The sequence below is a fragment of the Phyllosticta capitalensis genome (assembly GCF_038381095.1).
Source record: "Phyllosticta capitalensis strain CBS 128856 chromosome Unknown BKA78scaffold_9, whole genome shotgun sequence".
Lineage (NCBI taxonomy): Eukaryota > Fungi > Ascomycota > Dothideomycetes > Botryosphaeriales > Phyllostictaceae > Phyllosticta > Phyllosticta capitalensis.
The window spans coordinates 117,627-141,580 of NW_027117447.1; the positions used below are offsets into that span (position 1 = coordinate 117,627).

General features: G+C 55.5%; 8 protein-coding genes across 8 annotated transcripts; 4 read left to right on the forward strand and 4 right to left on the reverse strand.

The window, feature by feature from the left end:
• Positions 1-348: 348 nt before the first annotated feature.
• Positions 349-2,082, reverse strand: BKA78DRAFT_256185 (permease for cytosine/purines, uracil, thiamine, allantoin-domain-containing protein; the record flags this gene model as incomplete). The annotated part of the gene is made up of 6 exons (XM_066885060.1): positions 349-454; positions 508-705; positions 756-1,029; positions 1,079-1,645; positions 1,702-1,917; positions 1,968-2,082. The coding sequence occupies 6 exons, from the start codon at positions 2,080-2,082 to the stop codon at positions 349-351; spliced, it is 1,476 nt and encodes a 491-aa protein (XP_066740898.1).
• Positions 2,083-2,806: 724 nt separating this feature from the next.
• Positions 2,807-6,505, forward strand: BKA78DRAFT_355218 (uncharacterized protein; the record flags this gene model as incomplete). Its single annotated transcript, XM_066891867.1, has 15 exons — positions 2,807-2,846; positions 2,903-2,932; positions 2,994-3,154; positions 3,205-3,373; positions 3,421-3,618; positions 3,682-4,009; positions 4,067-4,095; positions 4,144-4,281; positions 4,346-4,571; positions 4,625-4,862; positions 4,912-5,412; positions 5,461-5,584; positions 5,637-5,905; positions 5,955-6,334; positions 6,382-6,505. The coding sequence occupies 15 exons, from the start codon at positions 2,807-2,809 to the stop codon at positions 6,503-6,505; spliced, it is 2,955 nt and encodes a 984-aa protein (XP_066740899.1).
• Positions 6,506-6,529: 24 nt separating this feature from the next.
• Positions 6,530-8,226, reverse strand: BKA78DRAFT_286378 (uncharacterized protein; the record flags this gene model as incomplete). Its single annotated transcript, XM_066885718.1, has 5 exons — positions 6,530-7,146; positions 7,198-7,265; positions 7,343-7,716; positions 7,778-7,869; positions 7,935-8,226. 5 exons carry the CDS (start codon positions 8,224-8,226, stop codon positions 6,731-6,733), a joined length of 1,242 nt encoding a protein of 413 aa, XP_066740900.1. The 3' UTR covers positions 6,530-6,730.
• A 4,134-nt stretch (positions 8,227-12,360) lies between these two features.
• BKA78DRAFT_374168 (uncharacterized protein) lies at positions 12,361-14,152 on the reverse strand (the record flags this gene model as incomplete). Its single annotated transcript, XM_066892784.1, has 2 exons — positions 12,361-13,754; positions 14,119-14,152. The coding sequence occupies 2 exons, from the start codon at positions 14,150-14,152 to the stop codon at positions 12,361-12,363; spliced, it is 1,428 nt and encodes a 475-aa protein (XP_066740901.1).
• Positions 14,153-15,017: 865 nt separating this feature from the next.
• BKA78DRAFT_255400 (uncharacterized protein) lies at positions 15,018-17,023 on the forward strand (the record flags this gene model as incomplete). Its single annotated transcript, XM_066884993.1, has 2 exons — positions 15,018-15,269; positions 15,623-17,023. 2 exons carry the CDS (start codon positions 15,018-15,020, stop codon positions 17,021-17,023), a joined length of 1,653 nt encoding a protein of 550 aa, XP_066740902.1.
• A 1,606-nt stretch (positions 17,024-18,629) lies between these two features.
• Positions 18,630-19,943, forward strand: BKA78DRAFT_321221 (mitochondrial 54S ribosomal protein bL27m). Its single transcript, XM_066889006.1, has 2 exons — positions 18,630-18,981; positions 19,126-19,943. Exons 1-2 carry the CDS (start codon positions 18,750-18,752, stop codon positions 19,719-19,721), a joined length of 828 nt encoding a protein of 275 aa, XP_066740903.1. The 5' UTR covers positions 18,630-18,749; the 3' UTR covers positions 19,722-19,943.
• A 108-nt stretch (positions 19,944-20,051) lies between these two features.
• On the forward strand, positions 20,052-21,022 carry BKA78DRAFT_182032 (ubiquitin-conjugating enzyme/RWD-like protein). Its single transcript, XM_066883430.1, has 2 exons — positions 20,052-20,460; positions 20,585-21,022. The coding sequence occupies exons 1-2, from the start codon at positions 20,214-20,216 to the stop codon at positions 20,839-20,841; spliced, it is 504 nt and encodes a 167-aa protein (XP_066740904.1). The 5' UTR covers positions 20,052-20,213; the 3' UTR covers positions 20,842-21,022.
• A 1,179-nt stretch (positions 21,023-22,201) lies between these two features.
• On the reverse strand, positions 22,202-23,233 carry BKA78DRAFT_255479 (heterokaryon incompatibility protein-domain-containing protein; the record flags this gene model as incomplete). The annotated part of the gene is made up of 1 exon (XM_066884999.1): positions 22,202-23,233. A coding segment is annotated over one exon (1,032 nt), but the record flags the coding sequence as incomplete, so codon positions are not given.
• Positions 23,234-23,954: the final 721 nt, after the last annotated feature.

Sequence of the window (23,954 nt, forward strand, 5' to 3'; positions counted from 1 at the left end):
CAACATTTCTCTCGTCTGAGGTTTCTCAGCAAAATTCGTGGCACACACAGATTCCCGAGGAAGAGAAAACAGCCACGTCGGTGCGCTAGCGTGAAGAATACGTCCTCTATCGGAAAGAAAATCGATTGATTGCGACAGCCTTCTACAGACACTTTCATACATCTCGGTAGGCCACGGCCTTTGGCTTCACGCTTTCTTCGAAAATCCCCACTTCACTTGTTCCCGCAATCTCCTCTCCAAAGATCTCCTTGTCGTAATCGTACGGGAAGAACCAATGCAGGACGTAAGCGTTGAAGCACGCTTCGCAGGGACTCAGTTAGCTGTTACCCGAAATATTTCGAAATCGCTCTACTTACCTAGGAAGAATCCAACCATGAAGCTCAAGTCTGACAGATGTTGGGCGTGAATGCTGACTTTTATTGACGGGTTTACTGAGTGCAGGAAGCCAGGCAAGCTGCGTCTTGTCAGAAATCGGTCATACGGCAACTGGGCGATTCCAGGGCTTACCTTGGGACTACTGCGCAGACCCACGCGACAGCTGTCCGCCAGTTGACACCGTAGTAGTACCAATACAGAGACGTCTTGTTGCCCGTGTAGAGGTCCGCGACGTGGAACTGCCTCTTTTGAATGACGTAAAAATGGATGCAGAGCAGGCCGATGAAGGGGCCAAGGAACACGGCATACGCAGACAGGACGGACAGAAAACTATCGAGGATGGTAAGTGTCAGGATTTTGTCAAAAATTACTCAACCCACGTGGATCCAGAAGCCAGCTGCTGCCACGGATTCGGCGCAACACTGAGAATGGCAAGAATATACGCTCCTCGGCGGAGGTTGATGTACTTGGGGAAGACGCTGGCTACGTCAAGACCGCCAGCCAAGACGTTACCGGGCACGTTGATCGACAGCTGGGAGATGATGAAGACAATCGCTAGGAAAAAGGTCGCCGCCCTCGCCCCTGATCCGCCTTGGTCCTGCATCGCCTTGAAGAGCTGACTTGGGTCCCACAGCGGCGTTCCTTTGCCGTACTCTGCAAGGATAAGTCAGCTCCGCTCGGGTTTGAAGACACGCTCACTTACGTTGCTGGGTGGCAGCCGTCACGACGATTCCAACAATGTGGATAATGGCACTGCTGAGATTGAAGCTAATCCCTTGCGACCACGTCACCTGGCTCTTCCGCTTAGCGAAGCGGGTATAGTCATTCTGGTTCAAGATTCCAGCCGCAATGCTCCCAATCGTCGACATGATGCCGGAGCACATGGCCCAGGCAAGAGAAGAGCCGCTGATCGACGCCGGTGCGTGGAGGATAGATCCATACCCTTTGTTGGTTCCGCACGCCCAGCCCAGCAGACTGATCATTGTGATGAGCACCAGCCATGAGCCGACGTGGAAGTACGGCCGGAGCTGCTGCGGCTTGAACCAGATCAGGCAGGCGCAAAGGACGTTGAAGAAAAAGTAGCCCGTGAATTGCGCAGACGTGATGCCAATCTTCTCGGGCAGCTTGTTTGGGATCCGGTCGTCGAGGTCCATCCAGATGGCGCGCAGGCAGATGTATATCATCTTGCCTCCTATCACGGCTTGCACGCCGTACCAAACCACGGAGAGTAGGATTCGGTTCAAGATTGCAAAGTAAGATCCCCACATTCCTGAGAAATTAGCTGTGTGCTCCTTTGCTCATTATAATTGGCATGGAAAGGCATACCCCAGACACTGCGGGAAACGATGGGGTATCCCAAGTGACTTATGGCGCCGGAAATGGAGTTCAACACGGTGAAGCAACTTGCGAAAAAGTCTCCCACGAGAATCACGATGATGGCCTGCCACCATGTCATACCCACCGCTAGGAGCGAGGATCCAGCCTGGTAGCTACTGATGTTCATGTTGACGAGGAACCAGAGCTCGACGTACTGAAAGGCCCCTGAGAATTTGTCAGTGCCAGCATGCTTTCAAAGAGGCAGAGACTGCTACCCCATGTCTGCTTCTCAGGAGGGACCGGCTCCAAGTCCTCGTTCGTCCAACGGTTGCCCTGCTGACTGTCTGGCAATTCGATCCATTTCAGAACCCTTCTTGCGACGCTCGTCATGTTGCAAGCTGACGTAGAGTGCAGAAAACGTGTCGCGAAGCATTTCCGGAGGCGAACGATGCATAGACATGATTTTGTCAAGAGAGAGATATTCAGGACCGTCTTATCTGACCAAGCTATCATTCTTTTGGACACCAGACCAATCGATAAAGGCACCTGGAAAAGTGGCGTGCAAACCTTAGCCCAACACTGGACAACTCTGTCACGGGAAAAGTCGTCGCGGGAACAACCGCAGCAAAATCACTCAAACAGGAAACAGAGACGGCGCGCGCAACACCAAAGCGGCAAGGGAAACTGCGGCGAAGACCCTGCCGATCAACCAACGAACGCAACAGAGATAACGGCCATTGGAGAAAGCGCGCAGCATACGCAGGTGGCGAGCTTCTCGACCCCTCCTCGCACGCGCGACTCCGATGCGGGAAATAGAGTTGGAGCTTGGCCGCGTTGATAACCGCCCAAACCCCGCCTTTGTCGCCCCTCGCGCGCTCGTCGAGATAGCATCACCGGCAGAGCATGCAGCGCAGACTCAACCAGGTAAATGAGGGCGCGGTGTCGCGGCTGAAGCGAAGGACTACTTGCCATAATCGCTGCGACGGGGCTCCTGCAACTCCCACGGCCCCTTTTAAGGCTTGCGTAAGAATTCTCTTTTGAATCTGCATCAGTCCGGGCCTGTGGGAGCTTTAAGTTGGATTTTCAATTTTGTGCTTAAAGAGCTGAAGGAAACATGGCGGTCGACAAAGTCTTTAGGGTCGGCGTCGATGTCGGTATGTGATTGCACCGAGCCTTCGAAGCGGCTTTGGTTGAGACTGACTGGTTGCAGGCGGAACAAACACTGACTGTGTCATCATCCGTACGTGGAAAGCTCAGCGAGTGAAAAAAAAAAAAAAAAAAACCAAGATTGACGGTGGTAGATCCGGGGGAATCGGACTCAGAACACAGGGGGATTCGAAGCACTTTCAAATGCCCGACAACCCCTGACGTCACGAGCGGCATCATCAACGCCATCGAGGGCGCTCTGTCCAAATGCGACGTCCAGAGAGACAGCATCTGCGCCGTCATCATTGGGACGACAGTAAGAGCAAACGGGAATCGAACGGAACCCGCACCTAACACAGAGCTCAGCACTTCGTCAATGCCGTCATCCAAGCAGACGACCGCAACTTGCGCAGGGTCGCCGTCCTACGCGTGTGTGGACCGTATACCCAGGAGAATCCGTCTTTCCTCGACTTTCCGCCGATTTTGGCGAGGATCATGAATGGCCACACGGCGTATCTTGATGGTGGTCTCGAGTGTGCGTCCCCTGAGTGACAGGGGTTAGAGCCATGTTGACCAGGGCAGACGACGGACGAGAGATCCTCCCAATCAACGAACAGCAAGTGCGCAAAGAATGCCAAATTGTCAAGGAAAAAGGCATCGACGACATCGCCATCATTGGGGTCTTCTCCCCACTAGACACCGAGGGGACGCAAGAAGCCCGAGTGCGGCAGATAGTGCGCGAGGAGCTGCCAGACGCCGACATTGTGCTATCACGAGACAGTAAGTCACCCTTGCTGGCCTCCTCTCCGGATACAAGCTGACATGGCATCGCGTCGGCGGCAGTCGGCCAGCTGGGCTACCTGGAGCGCGAAAACGCAACGATTCTCAACACGTCGATCCTCAAGTACGCGCGGCGGACAATCCGCGGCTTCAAGCAGGCCATGGGGTCGCTGGGGCTCAGCTGCGCCCTCTTCCTCACCCAAAACGACGGCACCGTCATCGACGCCGACACGGTCGAGGGCTGCCCCATCAAGACGTTTTCGAGCGGCCCCACCAACTCCATGGCCGGCGCCGCATATCTTGCAAACATTGAAAACGGCAGAGAAAAGTTTCCGAATTCGCAGGTCATTGTTGCCGACGTTGGTGGGACGTCGACTGATGCGTGTGCACTGTAAGTCTTTGCTTGTCATGGAGGGGCGTGCTTTTGAAGGTCTGACGCGCTTTGCAGACTTCCTTCGGGATTTCCACGCCAAGCTGGTACGTGGGTTGAAGTGGGAGGCGTGAGGTGTTCCTTTTCGATGCCAGAGGTCGTCTCGATTGCACTTGGCGGAGGCACCAAAGTCGAAGAGAAAGACGGCAAAGTGCTCGTAGGCCCGGAGTCTGTAGGCTACAGGCTTCTTGATGAGGGCTTGGTCTTTGGGGGCAATGTTTTGACGGTGACGGGTAAGTTCCATTCCAACAAATCAATAGAAACGCCCCTTGATTCTGCCTTGCTGACACCGTGTAGACATTGCCGTTGCGAGCGGAAAAGCTGATGTGGGCGACAAGAGCAAAGTGAGCCACGTAGACGACAAGGTGGTGTCAGAAGCGCGGCTGCGAATCAAAAAGCTGCTCGAGAGGATTGTGGAAAGCATGAAGCTGACTGCAGATGACGCACTGGTTATTCTGGTCGGAGGTGGAAGCATCGCTCATCTAGACGATTTGGAGGGAGTATCCGAAGTCATCAGGCCGCCGTACGCAGTCCAGCATCCAAGTGTTTTGAAAGACGACTGACATGATTCCGCAGCTATTTTGATTGCGCCAACGCAGTCGGGGCCGCAATCGCCAAAGTGACCGGTCAAGTCGACGCAGTCAAGGTGCTTGAAGGAAAGGACGAAGACGCCGTGCTCGCGGAAGTGTGCAAAGAGGCAGTGCAGCGAGCAGTTGATGCCGGCGCTGACCCGAGCACTGTCGAGATTGTCTCGGTCGACAACATGCCGATCCAGTACACGGTGATGAAAGCCTCTCGAATCATCATCAAAGCGGTGAGTTGAACTCAGCGACGAGACTTCAAAGCTGACCGACTGTGCAAAGGCGGGCCGTTTGGGCAAACAAGCTTTGCTCAAGCCGACCACAATCTCCAACGTCGAGGCACCATCGAAGCCGGTTGCCGCGACAAATGGCGCAACGAATGGGATCAAGAACAGCGAGAAGGATCCGAGAGACTTTGAGGTCAGTCCGTCCGCCGCAGTAGACATCCGATCCTACAAACCAGAGGTCGACGTCAACGGCACGTGGTGGGTGTCGGAGGTCGACTGCGAGTTCCTCGCCACTGGATGCAGTGTGCTTGCGTGCGGCGGCGGCGGTCCAGGATACATGTGCTATCTAGCAGCACGAGCGGCTCTGAAAGCCGGCCACCGCTTGCCAGTCGTCGACATCAATACGCTGCCGGACGACGGCGCGGTGCTCGGGAGCGTCTCGTATGGAGCGCCGATTGTGACGTTGGAGCGCCTGCCGAGCGGGACGGAAGCAGCAGACGCGACCGAGGCGCTCATGAGCTCGTTTCCGGGGATGAAGATGGCGGCTCAGATTGCGGTAAGCCGGCTTCTGCTGCCTTGTTCTTCGTGACTGACTGCTTCGCAGATTGAGATTGGGGGCATGAATGGGATCCGGCCCATGTTGAATGCCATCCCCTACAACGTGCCGACGATTGACGGCGATCTGATGGGAAGAGCATATCCTCGGCTCTACATCATGACCCCATATGGTGAGCCCCCTGAAGCTTTGCAGACGTGTGATGGTGACTGACTTTTTTCAAGTGTTTGGAAAGCAAATCACGCCGTGCACGCAAGCAGACGGCTTAGGAAATACGGTCACGGTCAACAAGTGCGCAGACATGCGGCGCGTCGAAAAAATCCACCGCAAGGCAGCTCTCGAAATCGGGCTTTTCAGCGAAATGGTACCAGCGCCTCTGACAGTGAAAGAGGTCAAGGAGGTCGGCACACTGAAGACAACCTCTCTTGCATGGAGAATCGGCAGAGCAGTGTTCCTCGCGCGGCGCGAGAAACGCGACATCATGAAAGCAATCGTAAGTCGGCGAGGTCTACTTCCAACACCCCTACTGAGACTCCTCACAGACCTCAGCCAACGCATCGGGCAAGATCCTCTACGTGGGCAAAATCACATCGGTGCGGCGCTTCGTGTCGAGCGGCGGCTACACCGAGGGCTCGGTGCGGCTGAAGCCGCTGAGCGGCGAGGAGCGCGAGCACGGCGACACGGTGGCCGACGCCGACGAGACGCGCGACCTGTTCCTCCCGTTCCAAAACGAGTACCTGTACGCGGCGCTCGTCGGTCCGGGGCAGACGGGCACGGGCGACGCGCAGTCAAGAGGCGAAGTAGTTTGCACCGTGCCGGATCTGATTTCGCTCATCGGCTCCGATGGGTATGCTCTCGGGACGCAGGATCTGAGGTTTGGCGTCAAGGTTTGCGTCGTCTCTTTTGCGGCGCATCCGCATTGGTGAGTGCTTCTGCGCTTTTTCGTATCGCGGTGTCTGATGGTACTAGGAAAACCCCTCAGGGACTGAAGCTTGGGGGGCTTCACGAATTCGGCTACACGGACTTGGAGTATGTCCCGTACAGCAAGCCGTACTACGATCCAAAGACTGTCATGGAGGAGTTTCGCCCCTGATTCTTTTTTCTTTGGGGGAGGAAGCAAAGATTTCCGCTTCCTCATTGTCTCGTCGGCGGCCTCCTGAATCTCCGCGCAACACTCAGTAGACGACGACATTTTCAGGAAGTTGGGGCTAAATGGATGCTCAGCCGACTTGAGGGTCCCACAAGCATTACTTGAATATTTGGATAGATTGCCGACAGAATTCTAGACACGTCTACAAAGCATCCGTCCGAAACTTTTTCACAGCGCCTTCCAAGCCGAGACTCTACGCCCCTCTCGCGTGACGACTCGCTCGGGATAGTGACCGAAATCGATGGTCGTTGCGTCCGACTCGCGGCGCGGGCCGTCATCCCTCTTCTTCTCCTCGACCACGCTGTCCATGGTCACGACCTGCAGGATATCATTCATGCCGGTGGGGGGCTTGACCATGCTGGTAGGCCTCGAGGCGACGCAAGTGGTCTCGGTGTTGGCAGTCGAAGACCAGGTCAGGTTGTCGTGGATGGTGGGCAGGCGCATGGTGCGGGAGGACGAGTGGCCGGAGTCGAGGATCGAGGGGAAGAGCTTGGCGACGAGCGGCTTCATGACCATGAGCGAGGCGCAGATGATGCCGACGTTGCCCTCGATGGTGGACCACACGATGGCGGCGACGCCCGACTCTGTAGAACTTAGGAAGGACGCTCGCAGGTCGTCGTTGATCAGGGACTTACGCTGGATGGCGTCGCGCACAGCGTAGTAGTGGACGAGCGAGAGGCGGAGGATGCTGACGATGCAGACGCTGCGTGCAAAAGGCCAGTCAGCATGATGGTCCATGTCCCCGCGTACTACTACCACACCCGCCTCCTCGACACTTACAAACCCCCCAGCGCGAAGACGACGAACACGCTGAGCTTTTGCCGCATGGGCAGATTCAACCCCTTGATGAGCGGCATGGGGAGCAGCCACACGACGAGATCCATAATCACCCCAATGCCCGCGGTGCTAAACCAGTACGTCTGGATATCCATGCAGGTTCCGGGCACCGAGGGGTCCCAGTAGCGGCGGACGGGTTTGCAGAGAAAGATGCCGCCAAAGACGCCCCAGCACATGACGCCCAAGATGACGACGAGCGACACCTTGCACGCGCGGTGCACCCAGCGCGGCTGGAAGAGCCGCAGGTACTGGATGAAGAAGGACGACTTGGTCAGGTTGATCAGGATTTGGTAGAGGATGTTGCTTGACAGGACCAGCTGGAGCCATTCATCATCCGTGAGCTTGCGATGCGGAGCTGTGGTGGGCTGGACACCTTACCCTGGCCATCTTTGCCAAAAACGCCTTATTCACCTCGGCCGGCCCGTGTTCTGCTGTCCGCACCTCGACTCCGATCACGGCCGTCATGGCGACTGACAGTATCTACACGCGACATCGTGTCAGTCTACAAGCTGCTGGACGCCACGATTTTGGCAACCAAGACATACCAAACTGAGCAGCACGAGCCAGTCCTCCAACTCGACCCGCCGCAGCAGACGAGCTCGCGTATACCATCTCGCGCAGACGGCCAGGCCGGCCAGCGTGGTGAAGGTGACTGCCGGCGCCAGGGCCTGCCATCCGACGTGCACCGGCGCTTCGGGGAAGACGGGCGTCACGGCCTGCGCGTACAGCAGCGGGGACGAGTAGGGGTGTCGGGGGGAGAAGAAGCGCAGGGGTCCGCGGAATGGTGACGCCCCACTGCCGCTCACCAGGGGCGAGAAGGCGGCCATTGCGGGAGCGACGAGTCGCGGAATGCGGAGGGGTGGCAGGTAGGAATGGAGAGAAGAGAGAAGAGCAGCGAGACACAACCAGTGTGACAAGCAAGCATGCGTGCGCAGCTCGGATATGGAGAGGGAGGGGGAGATGCTCCTGGAAGAGGGAGGGTAGAGGAAAGGAGCCTGTCTGCTATGACATAAGGACGAGTGCAGAACAGCAGCGGTGCGACTCGACTGACAGGTGGAATGACAGACCGCGTACTCCTCGCTCCTCTCTCGCCAGTCGGAAGTCTTTCCCGCGTCCCAATCCCGGTGTTGAGGTGCGTTCTGGCCTGGCTGGGTCTGACCAAGAGCAGCGAGGGGGAGTGCTGGCAGACTGTCCTCTGGCTGGGCCTATAGGGGACTCGTCGGCTTTGGGACTAGTCGAACAGTCCGTCTGCCTGCTGAACCACCAATTGACCCTTTCATGAGAGAGCTTTCTTCGTCCCATGCGCGCAGTTTGGAAGCCTGGGGCAAAGGGCCTCTTTTGCTGAGTTGTCTGATCTTGAACAGGAACAGTTTATTGCCATTGCCGCCTTAGTTTTGAGGACATGAAAAGGTTGCTACAGCTCTGGAGGGTTTGTAGAGCATTTCTTGGCCAGTCCACGCACTTCGACCCACGTGCAGAAGCACCCTCTCCGGGAAACTCGCAACGCGACGATCGACAACGAGCTGGTCCGCGTCGGTGGAGGAAGCATCCTCGCATCCCAAATGACCCGAGTGCCGATTGAAGCAACGCGTGCCTTCTCCCTTGTTCCGTGCATTCAGCGACCCGACAGTCCGGGGGCGGTGGGTGCAGAGGTGCGAATGAAGGGGCGAACCCAGGGAGATTTGGCGCCGCTCGACCAGGCTGATCCGCAACATGAATGAGCTGGCCAACGGATTGACAAAGAGAAGTAGCAGGAGGGCAGACTGATCTCGACCGATGAGTGAAATATGGATTGTACAACGAGCGCTCGCTGGCATCAGAAGCTAGACTATTGATTTGCCAACGTATTGGCGGCCGCGATGACGATGTTGTCGTTCGAGGAGTAATTCTCCGTTCGTTCCACGTGCCGTCGCCCTTGCCGGGCGGAAGGGCGCCTCTTGCGGCGGTAGACTGACTAGTCCGGATCCAGTAAGCTTTGATGGTCGGCAGATGGGGAAGAATGCTGCGCGTGCAGGTCGAGCTACAGGCGCACGAAGCCGAGGATGTGATCTGGTAGCTCGCTCCTTACAAAACGCGCAGTGGTGAAGGTTGCCAGTGAGTTCGAGGCCTGGAGCTAGATGCGAAGAACTCGCCCGTACAGATGAATTGGAAATGAATTAGGGGCAGTCAAGCTTTGGCTCGAGTAGGGAACTCTTGCGCGCCCTAAGATCAGACTGGCAGGGAGCGAACAAGAGCTTGATTGAATCAATGGCAGTCCATTACATAAAGCCCACATTCGCCACAGAAAGAAAAATGTTGAAGCTCTCTTCCGCCGGGGAAGGAGGGATGCAAAGTATAGACAGCCAACTTTCAAACTCTGACGCCTAAAAATGATTATGGTGGAGAAGAGTCATACAAGTGCTGATGCGTGTATGAAAGCTGTGTAGAGCTGGTAATTGTTGATTGAACACAGGAGTGAAAGGTAGGTGATGTGGAGGAGAAGTGCCTCTGGAGAGACCCCCGCAGGCTCATAGGGAATAGGCAATAGAGTCTTAGTTGGCCCGGCTTATCCGTACGTGTTCCAAAATGCTCTTTAAGGATGGTCTTGTAGGATCTCAAGCCAAAATGTGTCCTGGTTGCGGTGGCCGGACACTTATAGTGAGACTTGGCTGATGGTCGAGACAAAGACCTGAGGCATCTCGCGTGAAGAAGTTCCATAGGCCTCAGGCTCGGCTTTTCCGCAAGTCTCCTGAGACATCGTCGGGTTGAGCGCCTCTCGTTGCGACATTGGCCTTGATAGGTAGAATTGATTTGTCTTTGTGGACTTATCGAAATGGGTTACTGATTTTGAACTGGTCCTGGAATCCTCATGGTAATTCCGAGGACTGCGAATTTTGACTTGATTCCTCCGTGATATGTTTATTGTCCTGTTGTAGTCCTCTTCATCATGGCCAACTTGAGCTGGAGATATGCTTGTACAGCGGGATCGGTGGCGAACAGGTGATGTGGATGAGCATGGACTTGGTTCGAGCGACGCGGGACCGAAGAGCTCCAGGATGCAATTGATGAGGCGTGTGTCGAGGGCAAATATGGATGTGGTCTTGTGACTGACGACGATGACCGAGAAGCATTTCGAATGTCTCTAGAGGAACCCATGGCGGAAGAAACCGAAAGGAAAGCGTGAAGGAGAAAGGGACTGTAGAGCTTGGCTGCTCTTATAATTTGTATGGTGGCAATTGGCGCAAGCTGCAATGACGCACGACGCACGACGAGAAGAAAATTTCCGCAGGCAACCAAAATAAGGCAATGCACATGGAAGAGAATAGAGAGCTTGATAGCTGCAGGGAATTTAGATTGGACCAGGGCGTCGAGGCTCGCACCGCCCGCTCGGAATTCCCGATGCGGTATTTGACAAGGTCAAAGACAGGTGTTGAAAATAATCAGACAGACGCGAGGGCTATTCCAGGACCAATGGCGGTGGATTTGGACCAATGACACAGACAAGGCATGGAGGAGCGAGTGAAATTGACAAATAACCGCAGACTGGGTGACAAAGGGGCCTGAAACGGAACACGATGATGGCGCAGGTGACGAATGGCAAGATGAAGAGGGACTTTGACGAGAATTTGGAATCTTTGGCGGGCAGAAGCGCGGGACGTGTTAGCGACCCGTTCCACCGGGTCACCACCAACGACGCGTCCAGCTCCACCGCCAGCCTCCACCTCTCCACCGCACCTTTCTCTGTACGATTCATAAGGCTGATGGGCTTGCCTCGCCGCCTCGCAACTTCACCCGACAGCGCGACCTCGTGGCATCAACTCTGGCACGCCCAGAATCGACCGCATGCGGAATGAAGGGCTCGTCAGCAGCCGAATTGTCACCACCGTGCCATTCTAGCCTCAAGTTCCAGCCATCGGCACAACACCCGACTTGCAGCAAGACGGATTGCAAATCTCACCTCTTGCGCATGTTTGCTGTCCAGAGGCTTTTTATGTGCTCAACCTGCCAACATTGCCAGCGTTGCCAGCAAGGACAATGCGAAACTGTGGCGGCGCTCCTTTGCGTCGGCTGGCCATGACCGCATCAGTGTGTTCCTCCAAAAATCTTGCCCGGAAGCACAGCAGATGGCGCCAAGCGGGAAACCCTTCGTGATGGCAACACGCGATTCCGGAGAGAGCAGAAGAGGGCAGCGTGGCTTGCGCCTCGCGGGCATGGCGGACACGAGGACTCGCTCGGCTGTCTCAAGTTCCATGCGATTTTCAAATCCTGCCAGACTTCATGTTGACTTGGACCAACCGCAAATGCCGTCATTCAAAGCCCACTCTCTTACGCGCTGAGGGCATAACCATCGAGCGAAAACGTTATCCCAGTTCCCTGACGGCTACACATGCGCGTAGCCGCGACCCGACCCGGCCGAGCTAATATCTAGGTTCGCTCTCGACACCGACACCAAACAGACGCAATATCAATGGCCGCACTATCAGCGTCGCAAAGTCGGTGTCTGGCTCTGACGAAAGCATCATCCATATCCTTTGCTGTTGGTGAATGGCAAATCGAGAGCTCGTTTTAAGATACTGGTTTGTTTTGGCTAAGTAATACAGCTTCTAAATATGCTCAGGGATCATCTCGACAGTGTACTACTTCGCCTGCCGTCGCCGAAATCTAAGGCCGTGTTCACGAATGGCGCTCATCATCCGTCCAAGTGTATCCACGTGGTGGTTGATTGCCAATTGTCTGCCGTCAAGCGCTGCTTAATCTCGCAAAGCAAAAAGTCGCAAAGGAAGCAAATATCCTGCCGAAAGACGAGGCAGGAAAACTTGCCTCCATCCAACACAAACCAAAACAAACCATCCGCAAACCAAGCCGTCAGGTGAGGAGATTCCCGCTCCCATTATCTAATTGTACTCGTTTAGCGATACTTTGTCGAAAGAGGCCGTCAGTGTCGCCGCCCTGCGGAGAAAAGGAAAGTCGCATCAAACAATTCACGAATCCCAAATCGGACCAAATGCTGGAATGCCTCGAGACTCCATCTCAAAGACCACCTCATTGGTGAGGCGGGGGTTTGACACGACACAGATTGCCTCTGCTTGCGCTTCTCTGAAGAGGTTGTACCCTTGGACCACCAGGTTCTGTCGTCCAGAGACGTCGGTGTCGAGTATAACCGCCCGCGGATCGGCCTGTCGTACTGCGGAGCTTATCTCGTTGCCATACGTCTTGTCCGGATTGCGCGTCGACCAAAGGATGCGAACGGGATGGCCGGGTTTCCCCACGACGAAGGAGAGTACCGGACCTATCCCAGCGCCTGTTGCAACAAACACAACGGGATTGAAGAGCCTAGCAACCTTGGCCATGCCGTTGACTGGTCCACCTCGGGTCCACATGTGTCGCGGCGGGCTGTCGATGAGCCGCCGAGTCCAATCTCCAGCGTTGGAAACGATGCACGAGAAGCCTAATTGTCTTCCAGTCTTCGGAATGGCGGCGAACGAGTGCGTCTCCTTGACCGGATTATCTGACAGTCGGACGCATGAGCAAAGGCCGAGATCGCCGTTTTTGAATTCCAACCGAATGGCTTTGTCTGAGAGGGGCTCGCTTTCGATTTCGTGGCGCTTGAGGCGCATCCAAGGGTAAGCCACCAAAAGAGTTGTGAGGACCACCAGGTAAAAGGAAGGTGTGCGAGCCAGATTTGCCCCGAAGCGCCCACGCATTTTGCTGTTTTTCGGAATTGCTCCAACGAAGACGAGGGCCCACAGAAGCGCAATCAGCGTCCAGCCTCCAAATCGATGAGTCCACTCGAAGTGGTCGTGGAATGCCGATCGAACTCTTGGATGCGCTCCGGCGAGGATGAGGAACAGCGTCCCGAGGATGACCGAAGCCAGAATGCTCAAAGCCGGAGACCTTTGGCATCCATGAAAGTGCTCGTATAGGATGAGGGCAGTGTACATCCCAAACCAAAAGGTTGCAGCTACAGCGCATCCGCTGTGAATGCCGCCATAGGAGTATATCATGGCGCAGATGCGACGGAGCCAGAGCGCCTTTGACGTTGGGACCGACGTAAAGATCGCAAACATGGCGTTGATAACGTGTTCGTTCCTGGAGAGAACTGCGACAAAGAGATTTGCTGATGCCGCAGTCGCCATATCATCCGTCATTTGAAAACCCGTTCCATGACTATTGATCTTGAATCCTGTCGAAACCAATCTCCAGGTGCCGATGGCCACGTTCAGCACAAAGACGACGGTAAAGATCCTGCGGTAAGTCGAAAAGAACTTCCATCGAATCCAGGCACGAACTCCAGTATTCAGTCGAGGTGGCAGCCCGCTGGTCTCGTCCTCTTCAAAAGTTTCGGCAGCGGCTCTCCGGTTGGGGTCCTGTGCGGCTACAACAGACTCAGTCTCTTCATCTGAAGAAGGAGCCTCGTCTGTTGTCCTTGCAGGATCCCTTTCCTTGTCATGGATTCCTTTCATGAAATCGGCACGGCGGTCCGACGCCTTTTTTTCGATTGGGGTTTGGGATCCAGAGGTCTCCGATACTTCCTTAAGGGTGGGAGGTGTGACTTTAAGGTAGGCTGCACTTGGGAAAACCGGGCTCCGGGTTTCGCTTGCTGCCGCACCAGATGTTTGCAGATCTACCGTACCGCGGCCGGGAGACTCCAAGCTCTGTGAGTCGAGTGGTTGAAAACAAGTTTCTGCGTTCCACCGTTGGTAAGTCGCTTAGACTTGCCACGTCTCCATTCTACTAACCTTTTGCAACAGCAGAGATGTGGTCTTCCTGCATGGTTTGGTATGTCAAGCAAGATCGAAGTCAACAAGATCTGGGTGTCGGTACCTCACACGCGATTGAGCAACGCCAACGACATCGAGGTTGGTCTGTCGGGACCGTGGGGGAATTCCAGTGGGATTTATAGCTTGGAATTCCTATCCCAAAAAGAAAAAGATCAAGTAGCTGACAGTCGTGCAGAGCATGGCTTGAGCTAATAGGCTACAAGGTGCAACACCGACCGGCACACGAGGAGAGACTGTGCTGTGGAGGCGCATCTTCATGGAACGAGCCGCACTCGTGAAGAGTGTCCTGAAATAGACGTGCTCGAGGCCGGACTCTTGAAGCAAGTGCGCCTGGAACGTGAACCTGGATCTCGAGTCACGGAAGCCACGGTCAGCACGCGTCACCACTTCCACCTTCCCCTGGCTCCTTGCGATTTGGACGCAAGTAACCGTAACGACGATATCCGGGGGCTAGGCTGTTCAGTGCTTGCATTGTCTACTAACAATCAGATTATCCTGGGAAAATGCAGCAAACATCAAAGAGGTTTCTTTGTTGATGAAGGACCTGGATTGTGCGCAACGGCCTGATTTCTTGGGTAAAAGACGGGCGATACAAAGGGTAAGATGAAGATCTCTTTGTTCGGACGTTGTTGGCAGAAGTCGACGAGATTGTCTTTTGCAAAGCCGTGGACAAGGCTTTTCACCCTTCGCTGCCCGCTCACCAAAAATAGGTGATTTTTGAACAATGATCTGGTCCTGTAGAATGTTTAAGTATCTCGGCGAACTGCACACTTCCCACTCCAGATTACAAGCAAACACTCCTTCATTCCAACAACAACATCCAAGTCCCCTCCTTCAAGCTCTACACCAAAGCAAAAATGTCCGCCCAATCTTACCGTCAGACCACCGATCTTGCCGCTCTCTCGAAGCTGGATCTTCTTACCTACGTGTTTGGTGCTGCCGGCAGCGCCAACGGAGATGAGGACACCCCTGTTCTGATCGACGCAGAAGATCCTTCGCGGTCACTCTCGATCAACCAGGCTCGTGTCCTTGTCCGCAAGATTGTTGCAGGACTCAAAGCTTTTGGCTTGAAGCAGGGCGACACTGTCTGCATTCATGCGACCAATAGTGTAAGTTCTCCCCTGCCCCCAATTTCCCCTTCACCTTCAACCAACAGCAATCCCACAAGTCAGTGGCTGTGAGTATGCACTGCCGTTGAAGTCCGAGTATGCGACGCAGACGCGGTGCACCACATCAGCCACTGACACCTTGACGACCCGGTTTCTGACTGGCTACACACATCCAATGTGGAATCAGAGCAGACTCTATCGGACTCCTGCATCGAATCGTGCCTAGGTCTGCAAGTGCAACCGGCCGATCTGCAGAGGTCTATAGAACGCCAACCGAGGTCGAAGAGACAACCTCCTCTCTCACTCACCCCTAGCGTATAAAGTATCCCAATCAGTGCTAACGTATGTCTCAGATCATGTATCCCCCTATGGCCCTCGGCGTCGTTGGAGCAGGTGGTATCTACGCTGGATCCAATCCTGCTTACAAGGTCGATGAACTGACGCATCAGTTTCACACCGCCAGACCTCGCTTCATCATCACCAATCCCGAGCTCGTTCCTGCTGTTGTCGAGGCGGCAAAGTCTTGTGACCTGCCTGCCTTGACCGTCTTCGTACTCGGCCAGTCCGCAGTCGACAGTGACGTGTGCCGGTCTTTCGACGAGCTGCTGGTCCACGGTGAGTCTCACTGGGTTACTTTCCAAACTGAGGAGCAGGCCAAGTCTACACCGGCGGGCTACTTTACCACGTCTGGAACGACGGGCAGGCCCAAGCTCGCGATTCGCACCCACTCAAACTTTGTCCATGAGAGCACGATGCAAAAGGACGTGCAGGAGAAGCCGTACCAAGTTAGTCGTCTCATTTCCCTTCCGCTCTTCCACGCCTTTGCTTGCCCCATTGGCATCCTCGCCCCGCTCCACCAAGGTATTCCTACATTCATCATGCGCCGATACCTGCCTGACACGTATCTCGCACTTCTGAACCAATTCAACATCACTGAGTCGATTGCCGCGCCACCCATGATCCTGGGCTGGCTGGCCATGCCCGAAAACAAGAAAGCCATGCTCAAGACGCTGCACCAGGTCACCTGTGCCGGTGCCGCTTTGGCAAAGACGGTTCAGGAAGAAGCTAGCCACCTGCTGGCTCCGGGTGGCCGCCTCATTCAGTGCTGGGGCATGACCGAGGCGGGCCAAATCACTGGCTTCAAGTATCCTGACAGTGACTATTCTGGTGCTGTTGGTAAGCCCCTTCCCCACATCGAGGTAAAGATTGTGGACGACGAGCTCCGCGACGTCGTCTCTGGAGACGACAATGCGACTGGAGAAATCGTGGTTCGCAGTCCCGCATCCATGACGGGTTACTTCAAGAATCCCACGGCGACGCAAGAGGCCTTCCTTCCCAGCGACTCGACCTGGCTGCGGACAGGAGACGTCGGCATGATCCGCGACGGCATGGTGTACCTGACGGACCGGGTCAAGGACCTGATCAAGGTCAAGGGGTGGCAAGTGGCGCCGGTCGAGATCGAAGCGGTGCTTTTGCAACACGCCGAGATTCCAGACTGCGCCGTCTTCGGGGTGGCGGACGCCGACGCCATGAACGAGCGCGTCTACATCAAGGTCATTCGCTCGCAGGGCTCGTCTCTTACACCCGAGGACATCAAGGCCTTCCTCCTGCAACACCTCGCCAGCTACAAGGTGGGCGGTGCCGTCATTAGCTTCACCGACGCCATTCCGCGCAACCCGTCGGGCAAGATTCTCAAGCGCCTTCTCAAGGACGAAGTCGTTAGGCAACGGGAGCTGGCCTCCAAGAAGCAGTAGATGCGTTTCTAATTTTAAGTAGAGGTAGAGTCGCCGCTTACTGCAGGCATGGGTAAGTTTTTCTTTCGCAAAGCGAATTAATCAAGTGTTTCTTTGTCAAGTTTCCTCACGTGCTCCACTTCTTTGATCTCTATCTCTTCATCTCAAGCCACTCCCTCTTTCACTTCCACATCCTCAATACCATCCTCCCATCTTCCATCACCTCCTTTGTCAGACAAGAACGCCTGAGCTACCGAATCTAGCGTCCCTCCACGTGATTCCAATCCCTCCAACCACTTGTTCCACCACCTCGCGTCCTCCTGCCGCAGCGTTCGCGCCGTAGGCCAGCAGTGTGCTCTGTCGCACGCCCAACCATTCGAAGGAGAGCTGGCTGCGGGGTCGCCGCGCCGCACCACGACCGCTTCCTTCCGTTGCGGGGCTGGCCGCGCTCGCTCCATCCATCGAATGGAATGGACGAGAAGAGAGGCGAGAGAAGGACGAGAGAGGAGAGGGATCGGGTCGCGCCGACTGGCTGCCCGGGCGTCCCGCTTGTCGAGTGCTTGCTTGCTTGCTCGGTTGCTTGCCCACCCGCTTGCTTTACTTTGCTTCCTTCCACCTACTTACCTAACGTGTATCTTGCTTGCTCGGTTGCTTGCTCCGTGGATACCTCGGACCGTGCGTTTGCGTCGCACAGCACAGCGACAGCGATTCCTTCCATTGCACTTAAAACGCCACAACTTGCGGCGCTGAAGTCCGCTGCTGGCGCGCATAGGCAGCAAGCGTGTTGGTCCCCGACGCCTGTCGAACACGTCGGCGGGGGAGACTGCCCGATGTGCCTGCCGTCCGTCTCGTTGCCTTCGCGCATCACCCCCTGGACAGCCTGGAGATGTGTTGGCAAGAGGTGAGGGGGCTAATAGGTGCCGTCTCCATAGCAGTCGCCCCCATCGCTGCTTACCTGCGAAGACAGTTGGCGCCTTGCCGCCTCGGGTCTGGAGAATCGCACACACGCACACTGCGCGCCAATCAGCCAGCCACTGGCTTCCACGGGCTGAAAGCGGACGGGGAGGTACGGCAGTGTCTTGATGTCATATGACTATTGAGGTTTGACTGCGAGTATTTGACGCAAGGCTCTTGTATCGAGAGCAGATGGGAGTGGGATTTCTACAAGATGCCTGTGTTTAAGGCGTTTGGCTTTTTGCTGACCAGGTTGGGTTAGACGCAGAATCTTGTGAAGCGATTGGAGGCTGGAAGGCGAGTTTGACGGCTTTGGGAGGATGTGTTGCCCGTGATGGAAAGCAAACACTTGGCTGTCTTTGAATGGGGACGCGGATTCAGGGGTAGGTGAGATGCAAAACGTTTTTACGATCTGCAAATGGTGCTTTTTGAGGCTCGATGTTGGTTCAAAATTGCATAATCAAGATGTTTATCAAGTGTTTCCTTCACTTTCGACGTTTTTCCAGAATTGGTCTTGCGAGGGCGTGGAGGCAGTCGATGGCGCCGACGTCATGACCAACTGGGCAAAAATTGAGATGAATAGACAAAACCAGGCCAGTGTTCATCTTGACCGGCACTGAAATGCTTCTGACAAAATCCAAACTCATATCTCTTCCCAATCGTGCGACAAAAGAAAACATACCCGGAGACCATCGACATCACGTGCCTGATTGATGCCAAGACTTTCCGCCGCAGGGCGATCCAAAGTTTCCAGCGCAGCTTCAACAACACGACGACGAACCGCGCGGCACCAATGCTGTCATTACGAACGAAGGCGCCCATCCGGGCCGCCGTGAGCGTGGCTAAGGCTTCTTGCGCCACAAGTCCAGCTTCATATAACGTCCTCGACGTTCTTCGCGCCTCGATCGCCGCCTCCGTCACTCCATCCACCACAACCGTCCGTTACGCCTCGCACGCAAGTCAAGGAAGAGCCAACGGACCCAAGAATGGCCCTGGCAAGCGCCTAGGCGCGAAGAAGACTGGCGGTATGTTCGTTGCGGCTCCCTGGCTTCCTGTGGTGCTGCTGCTCGCTGGCGACGCAGTGCTCGTTGTTCCTTTCTAGCCACCATCGTCCTTACACCGCCTGTCGCGCCATCAATTACTGATTCTCGGCCTCTGTGGGCATCCAGAGCAATACGTCGTCCCCGGAAACATCATCTACAAGCAGCGCGGCACGCTCTGGTTCCCTGGCGAAAACGCATACATGGGCCGCGACCACACGATCCACGCGGGCGTGTCTGGGTACGTCAAGTACTACCGCGACCCGCTGCTGCACCCGAAGCGCAAGTACATTGGCGTCGTCTTCAAGCGCAACGACGTGCTCCCGAGACCACCCAACAAGCCGCGTCCGCGCCGACTGAATCTGATTGCCGTCCCGAGACGGCCCGACGTCGACACGTTTGCCGCGGAGAACGTGGAGACGGATCTGACGGTCAGCAAGAAGCCTGGCGAGGAGAGCGTCGTGCGGGAGACGCCGAGGAAGAGGGACAGGTCGGGCCGTGTGCCGGTCGGAGACTTGAAGATCAGGCCCGGCTACATGTACAGAGAGGCCAACTGGCAGATTGGTCGCGCGCCGGAGAGAGCAGGCGTCAAGGTGCACAAGTTTGTCAAGAACGACAGATGGGAGGCGTGGCGGAGGGCGTCGGCGCGTGGAAAGGTCATCCGGGAGAAGGTTGCGATTGGCAAGCGCAAGAGCGGCAGCAAGAAGCAAAAGAGCAAGAAATGAGCGTCAGGACGGTCGAGGATTGCGATGGGCCTTTGCAACCCGGTCCAGTGTACAGAATCTTGGGATTGGAGCTAGGAGTGATGTATGGATATCCGGGGGTTGATATGCATGGGCTTTGTACGGATGTTGGCTCAATGGACACGATAAAAGCACAAAGAATTCGAGATACTCCCAGATTCGCCTTCTTCATTTGATGTGCGTGATTGTTTTGCGTCTTTCAAGTGATTCTGACAGAAGACGGTGGATTAAGGTATAAGCTACGGATGTGCCCGCTTCCGCCGCTCACCTCCGAGACCTCCGCCCCCGGTCCCGCTAGCGACGACGTCTTGACATCAACACCGCGATCCTCACCCTGCACTCTACAACCTCCACTCCGCGCGCGCAAACCCTTCCAACTACATCGACGGCACTTCTTCCCCGCCAAACGCACCTCCACACCAGCACCTCCACCCCGCAACGCTCACGCGACAACCCAACAACACCACCACCATTATGGCGACGTCGGTGGCATCGAAGCGGCTCTTCCACGAATACAAGTCGCTGACGTCGGACCCGCCCGAGGGCATCACGGCGGGGCCGGTGATGGAAGACGACATGTTTGTGTGGGAGGCGCTGATCCAAGGGCCCGAGGGCACGCCGTTCGAGGGCGGCGTCTTCCCCGCCGAGCTGCGGTTCCCAAAAGACTACCCGCTGGCGCCGCCGACGATGAAGTTTCTGTGCGACATGTGGCATCCGAACGGTTCGTACACGAGCGCGCGCTCTCAGCGGGCGAAATCTGGAGACGTGACGTGTGGAGCAGCGGCAGCAAAGAAAGCAAGAAGAAGTAAAGCACAGAGCTAACGCGCACATGTCACGCCCAACAGTCTACCCCAACGGCACCGTCTGCATCTCGATCCTACACCCGCCGGGCGACGACCCCAACCACTACGAGCACGCGTCGGAGCGGTGGAGCCCGATCCAGAGCGTCGAGAAGATCCTGATCTCGGTCATGAGCATGCTGGCCGAGCCCAACGACGAGAGCCCCGCCAACGTCGACGCCGCCCGCATGTGGAGGGAGAGCCGCGACAAGTATGAGAAGATTGTCAGGGACAATGTGAGGAGGGGCTTGGGTTTGGCATAGTCTTGACTGTTGGGAGGGACTGGAGATTGATGAGCTGCGGAGGTGAGGTGATGGGGGTTTTTGATGGGCGGTGTGGAGGATGGCAGGATGCGGCTTTAAGTATGCTGGAGGGATGGAGATCTTTTGCAAAGGTCGGTTCTGTTCGTCATTGTATGTATTCCACGGTTCGCTTTGCTCATAACCAGCCAGGGCGTCAGGAGGGTATTTGATACCTTTTTCACAACTGCAGTCCGCACGAGCTAACATGTGTACAGTCTAATCGTGTAGAACGAAGAACGATGAAATAGATTCCATGCTTACACAGCGTCCTCCAAGGGCTACTGATTTTCTGGTTCCGTCTTTGGATTTCCGTCTGCCGATTCATGTGTCACCAGCAGCGGCCAGCAGTGCTCATTGTCTCTATTAGAAATCCGGATGACGAAAGACTCTTGGTGGCGTGCAGTGTCCACGTCCTGAAGGCAGCTCAGTGGGATCATTCGCATATTCAAACTTCTCGGAGAATCAGCAACAACGAGCGTTCGATTCTCTAATCTACAAAACTCGAAGCCAACTTCACTGTACCCTCCGCTTGACCCTGCGCCGAGGCCACATGGGTCCCAGCCGTCGCGTTGGGACACAACCTCTTCGTCCGGCCCCCTGTCGACACCATTGCGGCGCTTGGGGAACTTCGGACGAATTTTCATACCTCGTCAGGGCTTGAACGGACTCAAACAATGTGAATAATTGTTTTGAGGTCGTAGACCGAACGGCCTCCCACAAAGTTGACATGCAATGGCGCAAACGCAAGGATACGTTCAAAGACTTGCTCGCCAGCGTCTCCCGGAACCGGCTTCAGGAGGAGACCCCAAACCGTCCAAGATTCGTCCTTCGCCGTGGCATCGGCCTCACCCTCCTCATCAAAAGTCAGCCCGTCGCGCCTTCCGAAGAGAATTGCGGCGGCAATTTTGTCTGGCAAATCGACCTTCTCCTTGTCGTCATACATCTTCCGCGAACGTTGCTTGAGTGCCTCGAGCAGCATTTCCCTCTCGTTCTTTCCTCCCTGCATTCCAAAGCCTCGGAGCCAGGTTTTGGAAGCCTCGTCGCGATCGTCGCTCTCGGACAGATCCTGGAAGATGACTGGGGCCTTGATCTCGAGTCTCGCTCGCTCTACCTGACCAAACGGGACCGCGGTCGTTCTCGGTACGGACTCCGCCGACACAACCTCAGCAAGCAGGGTCGCATCTTTCGGTGGCTGTTTGTCGTAGAGCACAGTGTCTTCCACGGATGCCCAAGACCAAGTTGGCGCTCGCCAGGTTTCCGCACGATGCGTCGCAGCATTCGGCGTCGACCATAATAGATCCCACGGCAGATTCGATCGCCACAGCCCGGCGAGATACTCGTCTCCGGTTAGCTCAGCGAATTCTGTAGCCATAGCCGATATGGCTGGAAGCTTGTCTTCGGGATACGTAAGACCCCGGCGCGAATAGCTGCCGACGACCCGATGCCACAGATTGTAGATGCCTTGGTTGACGCTGTGAGGGGCTTTCGCCGAAGATGACTCCTCTCGCGCGTCATCCTTCTTGATCTTGCTGAGTTCAATCTGGAATTCGCGACGAGTTTGCTCCAGCTCCGTCTCATCAAAAGACCAGTCTTCAAGACCGCCATCGCTATGAGTCATCTGTTGACAGAACCAAATCACGCGACTGCCAAACAGGAGATATCGAGGAGCCAAGAAGCCTTCTTGAAGTGTCCAAGCACGCTTGTTGATGTACTCCTCGGAGAGCTGGTAGGGATTCTCTTCTCTCACAAACAGCTCCCCTGACTTGCCCTCATCTTTGTCTCGCGATATGCAGAAGACGTTGAAGGGAACCAAGTCCTTGGGTAGTGGGGAATCAGGATGTTTCTGGCATCTGCCCATCGTCCCTATGAAGCCTGTACTGCAACGCGGAGTGCTGGCAGCGATGGTCAGGAAAGAGCTCCTGTAGTACTGGCTCATGTTACCGAGTTCCCGGTCCTTGTCTTTGACGTCGTCTTGAATGATGCATAGTGCGTCAACCCAGATGTACTCAACACCAAGTTGTTCCGTGACAGTCAGAGCGTCTCTGATGGCTCCAGGAAGATCTTTTCTTGGCAAACTTCGCGGCTGAAGTCGGAGATGCACGTTATCAGTCGTCGTCATGCTGTTGTTGCCTGGTTCTTGTCCCCAGCAGTAGCTCAGTGCAACGTAACGGCCGGTCTGCCCCTGAGTCTCTACCAGCTGCGCAGCTTCGCCATCAACAATTTTAATCAGCCGCGTGGGTAATGGTGTCTCCGCGTGGTCATTCCGTCGGCAAAAGGCGTGGTTTGACTGGCATTCGTCGAGCCAGCCGCGAACAACTTTCAGATTCTCATCACCTCCTATAGAAGTCGTCATGGGTCTATTACCTATCCAGTCGTGTGCTGCATCACCTTGACGCAACATGTAAGCATTTCGCAAAGGTGTATTCACCGCATGAACTCTCTTACCTGGGAGGGAATACAACTCCAAAACACATTCTGGCATCGTCCTAATGAACTCCGGCGAATGGAAGAACGACGTAATCATTTGCTGTTGGTCAAACTTATCGACACCCTTGATAGTCACCATGGCGGGCGCAAAGATTGAAAAACCATCCGGCTTCCCTACAGTCACACTCGGCATGCTGATTGAGAATTTACTGAATGTTCGGGTTTCCGGATCTTGGTCGAGCGGCTTGCAGGCAAAGTGCAGCAGACGCTCTTCGGGATCGACTTTCCATTCCATGTTCTTGAAGCTCCCAATGACGTCTTGCACTGCCTTCACGTCCTCCGTCACAGAGCCCTTGGCGCAGCAGCGCGGTCCGTTTCTGCCAAGTGATTGGCTTATGTGCATGATGCTTCCCGAAGCGAATAGGCGGCACGCAACGTAGCAGCAGAACTGGCAACCGGCTTGGAGTGCTTCTGTCAAGGTCGAGACTCTTACTCTCCAGTCCAACTTGTATTTCAAATCCTCGGTCACGCCAGGAACAAAAACGAAGTTCCGGAACTTGCGGTAATGGCTGAGGCACGCCAGATTCAGTCCGAGGTCGAAACATGAAGGGCAGTATTTGCCAATCCGTTTGAATCCGGTCTCCAGT

Bases quoted from the DNA above. Each gene is read 5' to 3' on its own strand.
- BKA78DRAFT_182032 (XM_066883430.1), top strand. From the start codon at position 20,214: ATGGCGACGTCGGTGGCATCGAAGCGGCTCTTCCACGAATACAAGTCG. The intron at 20,461-20,584 runs GTTCGTACACGA...CACGCCCAACAG, and splicing joins CGACATGTGGCATCCGAACG to TCTACCCCAACGGCACCGTC.
- BKA78DRAFT_321221 (XM_066889006.1), top strand. From the start codon at position 18,750: ATGCTGTCATTACGAACGAAGGCGCCCATCCGGGCCGCCGTGAGCGTG. The intron at 18,982-19,125 runs GTATGTTCGTTG...GTGGGCATCCAG, and splicing joins AGGCGCGAAGAAGACTGGCG to AGCAATACGTCGTCCCCGGA.